The following is an 11,758-nucleotide window of genomic DNA, read 5'->3' as shown; positions in this document are numbered from 1 at the left end:
GTCATTTGATGATCTTCTTAATTATGACAGCATACCAAACAAGTAGGTCCATGACACCTAAAGAGAAAGCTATAGATTAGGCTGTTACGTTGCACCTAAAAATTTTTAGTCCCCACGTATTATATATATATATAAATAAAAATTGTTATTCCCCTTCAAGATTAAAAGTATTCACCAACCCTCATCATGTACGGCTAGGTGATATATCTTGTACTAAAAGTTTGATTAAATAATTGAGTCTTAGGTCACCATATAAGGACACATGCTATTTTATCTGAAATTACGTACCATTGCATGTGCATGTCCCCCCAGATCATGCCCTCTCTTGTGTGATGTTAAAGCCCCCCCCCCCCCCCCCCCCCCCTTGACTTATACAACCTTATAAAGAAAAATGTGGGGACCGACTTATGCAAGTATGCAACATAAATTATCACATCAGATTATGAAAAATTTATAATAAAAGTGGTAGCTTATAATTTTATTTTATTTTTTTAAATAAACTTAAAGTTGAGCTACTTAATTATCTATACACAATTTTCAACAACTATAATTTTTCACAATTTGTTTGTTTTTTCTTACAAAATTAATCAATGATTTGCCTCCCCTCGAGCCCAACTAACGAGATCACTAGCTAAATAATTTTTTTTTTTTTTTTTTTGTTACTGGACATTATCAAGATTGTAGGATTGAGCCTTCAACCATTTTATCTGAAAAATAATTAATGTCTAGTAAGGGAAGTCAAAGTCTTTTATGGCATTTGAAATCGCACCCACAATGCATGTTGTAAGAGCCATTTATGTGAGCAAAGCGGCACTGTTGCACCCCCAACAATTCCTCCCTCAACGTGATACTGATCCCGCGAATTAAACACATGACCCTAATTTTGATACCATTTGTAGGGTAAAACCTTTTCCCATTTTATTTGAAAATCAATTGGCGTCCAATGAGGGAAGCCATTAAAGCCTTTTATGACATTTGAAATCACATCCCGTAATACATGTTTTAAGAGGCGTTCACTTGAGCAAAGTGGCATTGTTGCACATCAACAAATATAGCAAGCAATCATAATTTTTTTTTTTTTTTTTTTTTTAAATTATGGCCACCCATGTTAGATTTTATAGATTTATTAGTGTATATGTTATCACATAATAAATATATTGTCATGTCATTTAATGGTATCATATTCACTGTTAGATGCAACAAAACAAAATATTAAGGTAAAGTGAATGTTGTTGATTTCATTCCAAATTTCCTCCCATAATGTTGGCCCTTGATCTTTATTTTCTAATTTTAAAATTTCTACATATATAGTAATTAAGGTGGCACTTCAATTTTTTTTTTTTTTTTTTTTTACATGTTCATACAAGGAGAGTGAGAAGATGAGAGAAATTTGAACTAATGACTTTTACTTCATAAGACATGATTCACAACTAATTAAGCTATCCAATACTCGTAACGTGTATTTGTGAATTTATCATGCATTTATACCATTCATGCATGATGCATGATAGAATAGGAAACATGAAGCACCCATCATGTATGCATGCATCATTTTAAAGTTGTGTTTTATTAAAGTAGTTTAGATGAGACTAGTTAATAAAATAGTGACTGATGAGCCAACACGTACGGACGACATTAAGAAAGGCCAAATGCTGTACCTTCTCTAGCTCTCGTCGGGGTGCATGAGGGACACATCATCTACTCTTTATGTTATCATTCCAGCCTGGATTTGCTTACACGGTTGTCATTGTGGATGATTCTCGGACAACCATTATCTGCGTAACAAATCATTATAACATATAATCTTCTCCTTGGAATCAACCCAATAAAGTTTCCAAAGTAATTACTTCCATTTTCACCTTCTTCTTTCTTTCATTTTTTATATATATATAAGAAATGCTATATATTTAAGAAATGCTATGATTTTTCTTGGTTTGTACCAAATTAAATTATCTCTAAAATAAGCTATTTGTCCCAAATAATCCATGTAGTCAACTATTTGATAAAATTCGTTAGATGCACGAGTAAATATGTGTCACAACCAATTTTTAATTGACACATGACATGACATGGTTGCCTGTCGCATGGTGAGAAGAGGCTAGCAGCCATCCCTTAGCTGGTGAGGAGTGGCCCTCTTTTTTATTTTATTTTTGTGCTTTGATTTTAAGAGTAAAAAGTGATTTTACAATAGGTTGAGTCATCAACCATGTTACGTATCAATCAACGATCGGTTGTGACATGGATCCATGCATATATCTAACTTTTTTGTCAAATAATTGAGGTAAAGACCATTTTAGATAAGAGAAATGCTACATGAACTTTCAGATCTTCTACAATCTTAAGTGCTTATTCCTTAACATAATAGTTACAAAAAGATAATAAGCAAATGAATAAGTAAAGCCTACATGTCATAGAGGTAAAAAACATACAAATCTTATATTGAAATCCTATGATGTCTACATCCACTAACCCATACCCAATCTTTAGCTTATAGAATAAATCTACCTGATGCAGATTCAATCAGGAACATAAGTAAGCCATTCTCTAAACATGAGCAAAAGCACCACGCCAAAACTAGTCATTTTCAACCCGAAAAGTCAAAAAATTATTCACGTCCTAAGCTCAAATGTAAGGACAATAAAACAAGCAAGAAAATACGAGGAAAAAAACAAAATAACAAAAAAATCACAACACAACAACAAACATCGAAGCAAGGAGCAGAGGCTGCTGACGGCACGAAAAAAAAGAAAAAGAAAAAAAAGATGGAGAAATGCGGTGGAGATCGGCAGCACAGCAAAAATAGAAAAGCAGAGTCACTACGGTCACTGTTGTATGAGGCACCAAGCAGGAGGGTAAAGAGGGGGGGATTCCCCCCTCCTCCAAGCTAAAAGAATAAGGACTTGAGAGGTGACAAACTGCAGGAAAAGGAACCTGACCTAAACTAAATCCTCCTCCTTCCTAAACTGGAGAGAAAGGAGGAAGGCTAGATGTGCATGTCCATGTGGAAGGGGTTTTGATGATGAGATAAAGGCAGAAAAGGTACAGGGAAATGAAATGAATAAAGGTCATCGAGAGTAGTAAAAGAGAAGAAAGAGAGAGAAGGGAATCAGAGGAGTGACCGTATACGGAAGAGGACCATACGGCCTGTCCGACACACGCGGATACCCCCCACCCCCTCTACCCTCTGCCCATGGGCCCTACCCTGTCCTTCCTCTTCACACCACCCTTACCAAACACCCCTCCCATCCCCCCTTCCTCTTGGACCTAACTACCCCTCTTCTTTTTCTCCTTTCTCTCCAAATTTCTCACATTTCCATGTTTTCATTTTTTTTTTTTTTTCTTTCAGAAATTGCCATAATTGTTTATTCTTCTAGAGAGATGAGATCTTTGACTTCAAACTAGTAACATGGGCGAAGGGCAATGAAATGAGGAAAAAAACTTTTAAACTAGTGATATCTGCTTCATGAGGCATAGTTATCAACCGATTAAACTACTTCTTAGAGACTTTTAAAATCATTATCAAGCACGCATTAAACCACAATAATAGTTTTTTCTCCAAGCATGATATGTCACCCTTGGTTAGTCTCGATTATCGACTCATATCACCACCGTTTTCTTCGGCCCTTTTTGCTCCACGTTGCCTACCTTCTCACCTCTGTTTGGCCTTATGTGAGAGTGCATGGCCCTCACGCACCTATGCGCAACTCCCATTCTCCACTCACAGCCGCCTTTCTTCGTCGATGCTGTCGTTTTTTGGTGTTTATGTACTTTGTATTGTTAGTATGTTTTTATTGTTTTTGTCTTGTTAGTTCTTGTCTCCCTCTACCATTGTGGCTTAATCTTGTTATGGAGACTTCCACAATAAGAGTTAATTCCTCATCTTCAACAACTCTTGATCGGATAATGATAATGTCTCTCATTCAACAGTTTCCTTCTGGTGGTTGTTGTACCTAATTTTGGGAAGTGTTAAGACATTTTGAGGTTTGTGCCCTAATTACCGCATTCTGCAGCCCTTACAAAGAATTTAGTCATTTTTATAGTCATCTATTTCCTTTTTATTGTTCTTATTTTCAGCATTGTTTGTTTCGTTTGAGTTTGTTGTTTGGGATTACACCTCCTCTTTATTTTTTGTTCCCATGTAACATTTTCCCTATATTGTTTAGGGAAAAAAAAATGTTATGACTTGACCATTAACAAGCACTTTGCTCACCGCCTTGCCCTTGTAATTCTTTGAATCACTCATTTGAAAATCGAATGGGAATCTACAACAATTACACTAATGTGAGGAATCTTATGTAGGATTTAGCTATCTAAATAAATTTTGAGCGAATTTGACTGGTTAATGGTTTATATTTAATTTCATTATAAAAAATTTAAACCGTTGAAAAAACTATAATACATGTGCTATACTTTTTTTTAAAATTTTTTTAACAGAACGTAAACCTAATTTATTTTGGACTGTTTAATTACTTATTCAGACATTTAAGTATGACATGAATTCTCTCACAATAATTATCTAAATTATTGATTAATGTAAATCTAGCCTAACCACAACAATTGGCCGAATGTTTCATGTTTTACCAAAATCAAATTTTTATAATAATAAATAATAATACCAGAAAGTAGGAAGGGATATTGCAGTCAAATCAGCAGTCACAAAAGGGCAGGTTCGGCAGGAGAGGCAGGAGTCATTTCAATGAAGACCCCGTTTGTCTCCTCAGAAGTGGATCTTCGCACGTTATGAATGTAGAGACTGTGAGGGAAAACCGCCACTTCTTTGCATATGCTTTCGGTGCATACCAGAAACACCAACTCCAACTCTCCAAGCATCCCAACCCACTCTCTCTCTCTCTCTGTCTTCCTTCTTTTCATCCTTAGCTTCAAGCTTTAACTTCTCTGTGCGTCTGTCTGTATGCAATTATGATCATGTCATAGCTTTGCGTTTGGAAAAGCAGAAAACTTTTTTTTTTTAAATGGTTTCCTGCTATGTTTCATTCAGAGTGGTGGTTTCTCTATCCATTCTGTTTCTCTTTGCCCGCTTTAGACTCCATATCTGAACAAAAAGTCTCATCCTTTCCTTTATAAACAAGCTTGTTGTAGTAGTAAATGAAAATTAAATAGTCCTACGTCTTTTGGTAGGATTTTTTTTTTTTTTTTGGTTAGATTTACAAAAAAGAGTGTTTTTTATTTTGATTTATGTGCTTATATATTCGAAAAAAATTCAAGTTCTGGATTTCATAGAGGATGTGCGAGCCTGAATCCCGTTTGTCAGTGCTTCGATGTTGGAAATTCCGAAATGTAGTGGAATGAGAAACTGTTTGAAGCTTGCAAGCTCCCTTTTTTTTGTTTTTTCGCTTCTGGAGTTGTGGGTATTTTTCAAATCAAGTATTTAGAAGACATTTGCATCTTTTTGGAAGGTGCATTGGGTTCAAGACGCTGAAAGGGTCGCTGATTTGACGGTTTTGATGAGTTTTGGCTCAGACCCATGAAGAATTTCTACTGGTTTAAGCAGATTTCCAACAATGGGAAATCGGAGAGGAGGCTCTCGCTCGGAGAGTACAAGCGGGCGGTGTCGTGGTCCAAGTACTTGGTGTCGTCGGGTGCGTCAATCAAGGGGGAGGGAGAGGAGGAATGGAGCGCAGATATGTCGCAGTTATTCATCGGGAGCAAATTTGCCTCAGGGAGGCATAGTAGGATCTATAGAGGGATATATAAGCAGAGGGATGTGGCTATTAAGCTGATAAGCCAGCCGGAGGAGGACGAGAACTTGGCTGTTATGCTTGAAAAGCAGTTCATTTCGGAGGTTGCTTTGCTATTTCGGTTGCGCCATCCGAATATCATCACTGTAAGCTCTGTTTCTTGAATGGGTTGTTGCATGCCTGCTTTTCTTTTATGCTCTCTGGTCCTGCACTAATGTAATGTTATGTTATAAACCAGACAAATTTAGCTCTGTAATTTGTAATTTGTATTCATAATACTTGATAATCCCACCTTGCAACACCCCCTCCTTAAAATCCAAAATTGAACCGAACATCACTGGGCTTGCAGTTCTTCTTGACTTGTTGGGTTGCAAATCCTAGTTTTCTACCTGATGGTGTCAAGAATTTCCTTTTCGTTTGAATTTTGGATACGTTGAGTTAAATCACAAGAGCTCGTAATAGCAAGTGGCAGCATCCTTTGTGCTTTTGTCTCTATCAATCTCGAAGGGGGAGGCAAATAAGGTTGAACTTTAGCAGTAGTCAAGAGTTTTCAATTAAGTAACTACGTGCTTATTGAGGTTAGGGATTTGGAGGTGGGGTTAGTGCATGTGGAGTCTATCTCTGTGCAGTGAAAGTGGTCCATAAATACTGAAGTGAGGCAAGGGATTAGAATGCTGGTTCCTTGTTAAAAGTGTTCTTTTTTCTGAGCCTCTTAAAAGTAATTCGTCATCAAATGAAATTTTACTAGTGGATCGGGTCTGTCTTATTGACTTTTGGGTTCTGTTTGTTTTAGTAATCCGTTTTTTTAAGAGTGATTCATTTTCTATTTGTCATTTTTTTAATTCGCTCTTTTGATGCGAAGGGGTGGAGTAACCCCAAGGGGGAAAGGCATTTCCCTTTTTGGTCTGCCGTGGGCGAGGAGGGATTAAAACGCCTGACACCGTGGTTCATAGCTATGTGCTCTAATCCTTTGAGCTACAAGCCCCATCCCGTCTCAATATGTCTCATTGATTCCTTCTACAAGCCTGAAATCTAGACGACTCCTTTCTTTCTGAGCCCAGCCACATTTCCATAGCGTCTCTCCTTTGCTAGCTTCCTATAATAAGCAAGTTAAATGAGCCTTCAAAAATGGAAGGGGGGGGGGGGGGGGGGGGGGGGGGTAAATTGTTAAGTCCCATATTTTGGAGAATTTTATAAAAATATTAAATGATTTTGTGAATTATTATCAACAGATCAAAATCCTCTAAAATTCTTTAAAAACTCTTATCTTGTATAGTTTTCCACTATCTAATAAAGGTTGTCAGATGGCATTCAATGCAGCATCTCTTGCCCTGTTCTTCCTGCAGTCAGCAGCAATGGGTAGCTTTATAATACCAAGCATCCTTTCTGTTGTTTGAGACAAGTCTTGACATTTAAACAGCTGAAGATTATTAGGATTTGATCTGTCTTTCTGACCACTTTGTACCTTTTCTACTTTCTTCATGAAGTTTGTTGCAGCATGCAAGAAAACTCCCGTGTTCTGTATCATCACTGAGTATTTGGCTGGGGGATCATTAAGGAAATACCTCCATCACCAGGATCCTCATTCTGTTCCACTCAACCTAGTTCTGAAATTAGCCCTTGACATTGCACGTGGGATGCAATATCTTCATTCTCAGGGAATACTTCACAGGGATCTGAAATCAGAAAATCTACTGCTAGGGGAAGATATGTGCGTGAAGGTAGCAGATTTTGGTATTTCATGCTTAGAGTCTCAGTGTGGTAGTACAAAGGGTTTCACAGGCACTTACCGTTGGATGGCTCCTGAAATGATAAAAGAAAAACAGCACACAAAGAAAGTTGATGTTTACAGTTTTGGCATTGTTCTGTGGGAGCTTTTAACTGCATTGACACCATTTGACAACATGACTCCAGAACAAGCTGCATATGCAGTCTCCCATAAGGTATGTACATGATGAATTCCATTAATTATTATCGTATTTATATCAGCATGCTCTATAATATATCCTATGTCACTTTTAAATATCATAAATGAAAGCCATCCAAACTTCTATATCTGTGATTAGAACCTAGGTCCTGAAAATTTCATGGAACACATGTGGAGGCTATATCTTCATTCTTTCTTTCTTTTTTTCTTTGGTAAGTAAACGTGGAGGTATCTCACACATGCAACGATTGAAATTTGATAGCTTTTATTCTGAAATCATTATGAACGTGTCATTTTGGAAAATTTGGTAGAAATATGTTTTTTGTTTTTCCACTTCCATTGCATAAATTATTCTCCTCATTCTAGTTGTATATTGTGTTATTAGACTTTGCTTCTAGACTATATACTAGCTTATTCAAGGTATCTGCAAAAGGAAACCATACTTTCAAGCTGCAAATTATTGGATAGTACTTGGATAAACTTGCGACTCTTATTTAGGAAGGTGCCACATTTTAACTCACATTAATTAGCACATGCATATTTCTGGTATGCTTGCTATGTGCTTGCAGCTTTTTGCTCATCTTGTTTTCTTTTCAGTGATTTATACACTTTTTTTTTTTACAAATCAAATATTATATAAAAGGTCATATTCACGAAGTTTTATGTAAACAAACAGTATATTAAACAACTTGTAAAACTCAGACTGTATGATGGGTTACATCCTTTGTAATTTTTTTGTCTCCAAGACGCATCCACAAACCAATATCTTCCTCACATGCATGGTGGGTTGTCATATGCTTGCCCTTGAGTTTTGTCCAGTTCATGTGGGACTAGCTGTTTTGGATTCTTATCCATGCAGGACACGCCATCTCCAAATTTTAGTAAGACTATTATAATATGATATAATGTTATCCACGTTCTAGAAGCATCAATAAGCATGATCCTTGACCTTTTTAATTTGTGAAGGTCAGAAGGCATTTCCTATCTACTTGCTTTTATAAATTGAATATATAGCTCTCTCTCTCTCTCTCTCTCTCTCTCTCTCTCACTCACACACACACACACACACATCTAGCAGCAGATGACACAGATAATTGAATTTAGTGTGTCTCTGATACTTAACTTGCAATTAGAGAACCTTCAACATGTTCTAATCATCTTCTGACTCAAAACAGACACAAAATAACATCTTATATGACACCCCATAAAGTTAAGTCCCAATGAGTGGATTATTAAGGTATTGCATGGTGTTAAGTCTTACATTGATTCCTTAATAGGTGAGACTGAACCTTATAAGTGATTTTAGAGAGCTCTAATTATAACTTTACTAGTTCTTTTGGAGTAATAGAGTAGATGAGATTAGCTTTGTTTAGGTCGTGACAAATGGTATCACTGCACTCTAATAACACCATGTGTTGTTAAGGCACTGCATGACATGGGTCTTGAGGAACTATAGGAATTGGAATGGGTAAGATTATGATACCCTAGAAAGTTAAGCCCAATGGATGGATTATAAAGGTGTTGCCCGGTGTTAAGTCCCGCATTGGTTTTCTAGTAGGTGAGTCTAGGTTTTATTAGTAATTTCAGGGAGATTCAATTGTAACTTGAATAATTCTTTTAGATTAATAAAGTAGATGAGACTAGCACTTTTCTTGGGTCATGATAAATAATTTTGCTAGGTGAGATTGAGCTTTATAAGTGATTTTAAAGAGTTTCTACCTGTGTTAGTTTCGGGTATAGGTACCCTTTTGTTGAAGGTCGTTCGAGCTTTTCCTGTGAGTATGGCATGGGTTACTTCAGCGCCGTAGCGCCTAGTACTCGAACATTGGCTCGAGGTATTTTCTCCACCCGTTAATTGAAACTTGACTAATTTTTTTAGAGTAATAGTGCAAATGTTGGTAGTGTTTTTCCTGGATTATGACAAATAGTACCAAAGCAACATAGTAACACCATGTAGCGTTGAGAGACTGTATGACATAGGTATGACGAGGACATCAAGAATTGTGACATCCCAGAAAGTTAGTCCACTTTAGGTAAATGAATCGCCCACATTAAGTGAGTAGATTATAAAGGTGCTTATAAGTGCTAAATCTCATATAGATACATTACTAGGTGAGATTGGGCTATATAAGTGATTTTAGGAAGTTCTAATTGTAACTTGACTTGTCATTTTGGAATGATAGTGTAGATGTGACTAGCGTTTTCCTAGGTTGTGACATCTTATATATCTACTTTAGCTTTTGTAGTTCATTTTTATTTTTATTTTTTTGGTAAGTAATATCATTGAAAGCGTAAGGCATTCCTAAGTATACAAAATGATTTATTTTTTTAATTACAAGTCTCTATGGAGCAAATACAAGTTATGACTCCAACAAGCTGTAGAAAGTAGAAAAATCTATGTTTGGCAACCATTAAATATGGTAATAGTGCCATGATTATAAATAATATCTATTAGAAAGCTACACAGTTTGCAGATCTTTGACTGCTCCTTGGTTTGGACCATTGGCCTTGTGGTCCAGTGGTATCTATGCCATACCCCACTAGAAAATATTAGATCTTTCATTTATTATGAGGATCTTCCGGGGCAACCATAGGCAGCCCCCTTCCCCACTCTCTCCAAAAAAAGAGAAGTAAAAAGAATTCAGACTTTTAAAAGGTTTAGTTAATCATAACCATATTAATGTTTTAGTTCATTTGTTTTTTCTTGGGTCTTTGTGGTTTCATTTTGATATCCAATTCCTGGAGTTTTGGGGAAGGATATGCATAGGACAATTTTATTTGCACACATTATCTTCCGACAAGGTTTCCTTTTAGTATGCAAACATCATTAGTTTCTTACATATTGAATCTGCTTGGTATTGTGCAGAATGCAAGACCACCATTGCCACCCACATGTCCTGTGGCATTGAGTCATCTCATCAACAGATGCTGGTCAAGCAATCCAGACAAAAGACCACATTTTGATGAGATCGTTTCTATCTTGGAAAGTTACGGCGAATCACTTGAGCGCGATCCTGAATTTTTCTCATCCTTCAAACCCTCATCTAATCACACTTTGTTGAGATGCTTACCAAAATGTATTGCTCGCCATGGATCTCCTTTAAAAGCTTAGAGCCCCTTCTTTAACTACCTATGATGCAAAAGTGTATCATATATTTGTCTAGGCTTTTTATGTTCATCACTTATTATTTTACAAACCCTTCAAAACATTTTCCATTCTTGTTTCTTGTTTTGTGTAATATATTTTGGAAATTAAAGCAGTTCCTTCCTTTGATATTATAGTGAAACTTATCGTCTCTCCCATGGTTCCTTCTCACTTGTCCCAAAAGGATTACATTGAAAATTTCAAACTTGTTATCCATCGGAAACTGTCTTCATCAATCTTCTATAATTTTCATTTAAAAGATTAGGACATGTCTAAGTGGCTAGTAAGGCCCTGCCATTCATTTAACACATTCTTAATTATGAGAGGCTTTCGATATGGTTCACCTATTCAAGTAGATGTTCGGATGGTTTGAGTATCTATTCGGACAAGTAGACTCCATTAAAAGCCTTTTACAATTGCAAAGAATCTCCGTCTGTCTTAACGGTCAACGAAGCAGATAATTTTGAGAAGCTTTCAATAAAGCTCATTTGTTCAAGTAGATACTTGGACAATTTGAGTATCTGTTCGAAATAAAACTCATCTGTTCAAGTAAATGTTCGGACAATTTGAGTATCTGTTCGGACAAGTTGCCTCGCTGAGAGTCTTTTACGATTGCAAGAAATTCCAACCGGCATAAGATTGTAGAGATCCTGCTCACCCTATCATTGCCCCACAGCTGCCAAAAAAAAAATTCCATTTTTCGTCATCTTTTTCCTCCAGGGTGAAACGTGGCCTAATCCTAAATGTTTACTGGAGCCCACTGAATTGAAGTGTCATGTCTGGGCTTCATCAAGTAATTTAAGCTTCGTTCAAAACCGTTGATCTGCATATACATAATCAACATGTGGATTATCTGTATCTGATTAGATATTTCATAATCATGTGGTTGAGTCAAAGATATTATGTGGTCAATAAAGAATCCCATTTTTATATTACACGGGTGTCATAATAATGTGATTGATTTATAGCTATTATGACTCACCAAAA

The 11,758-nt window shown here is 36.5% G+C and overlaps 1 protein-coding gene across 1 annotated transcript; it reads left to right on the top strand.

The window, feature by feature from the left end:
* The first annotated feature begins 4,826 nt into the window (after positions 1-4,826).
* On the top strand, positions 4,827-10,900 carry LOC132175245 (serine/threonine/tyrosine-protein kinase HT1). The gene is made up of 3 exons (XM_059587119.2): positions 4,827-5,845; positions 7,187-7,642; positions 10,493-10,900. Exons 1-3 carry the CDS (start codon positions 5,486-5,488, stop codon positions 10,736-10,738), a joined length of 1,062 nt encoding a protein of 353 aa, XP_059443102.2. The 5' UTR covers positions 4,827-5,485; the 3' UTR covers positions 10,739-10,900.
* Positions 10,901-11,758: the final 858 nt, after the last annotated feature.

The sequence above is a fragment of the Corylus avellana genome, chromosome 3 (assembly GCF_965113065.1).
Source record: "Corylus avellana chromosome 3, dhCorAvel1.hap1.2, whole genome shotgun sequence".
NCBI classification, from domain to species: Eukaryota; Viridiplantae; Streptophyta; class Magnoliopsida; order Fagales; family Betulaceae; genus Corylus; species Corylus avellana.
The sequence above is the reverse complement of the archived record's forward strand: the minus strand, read 5'-3'. Positions and strand labels throughout refer to the sequence as shown.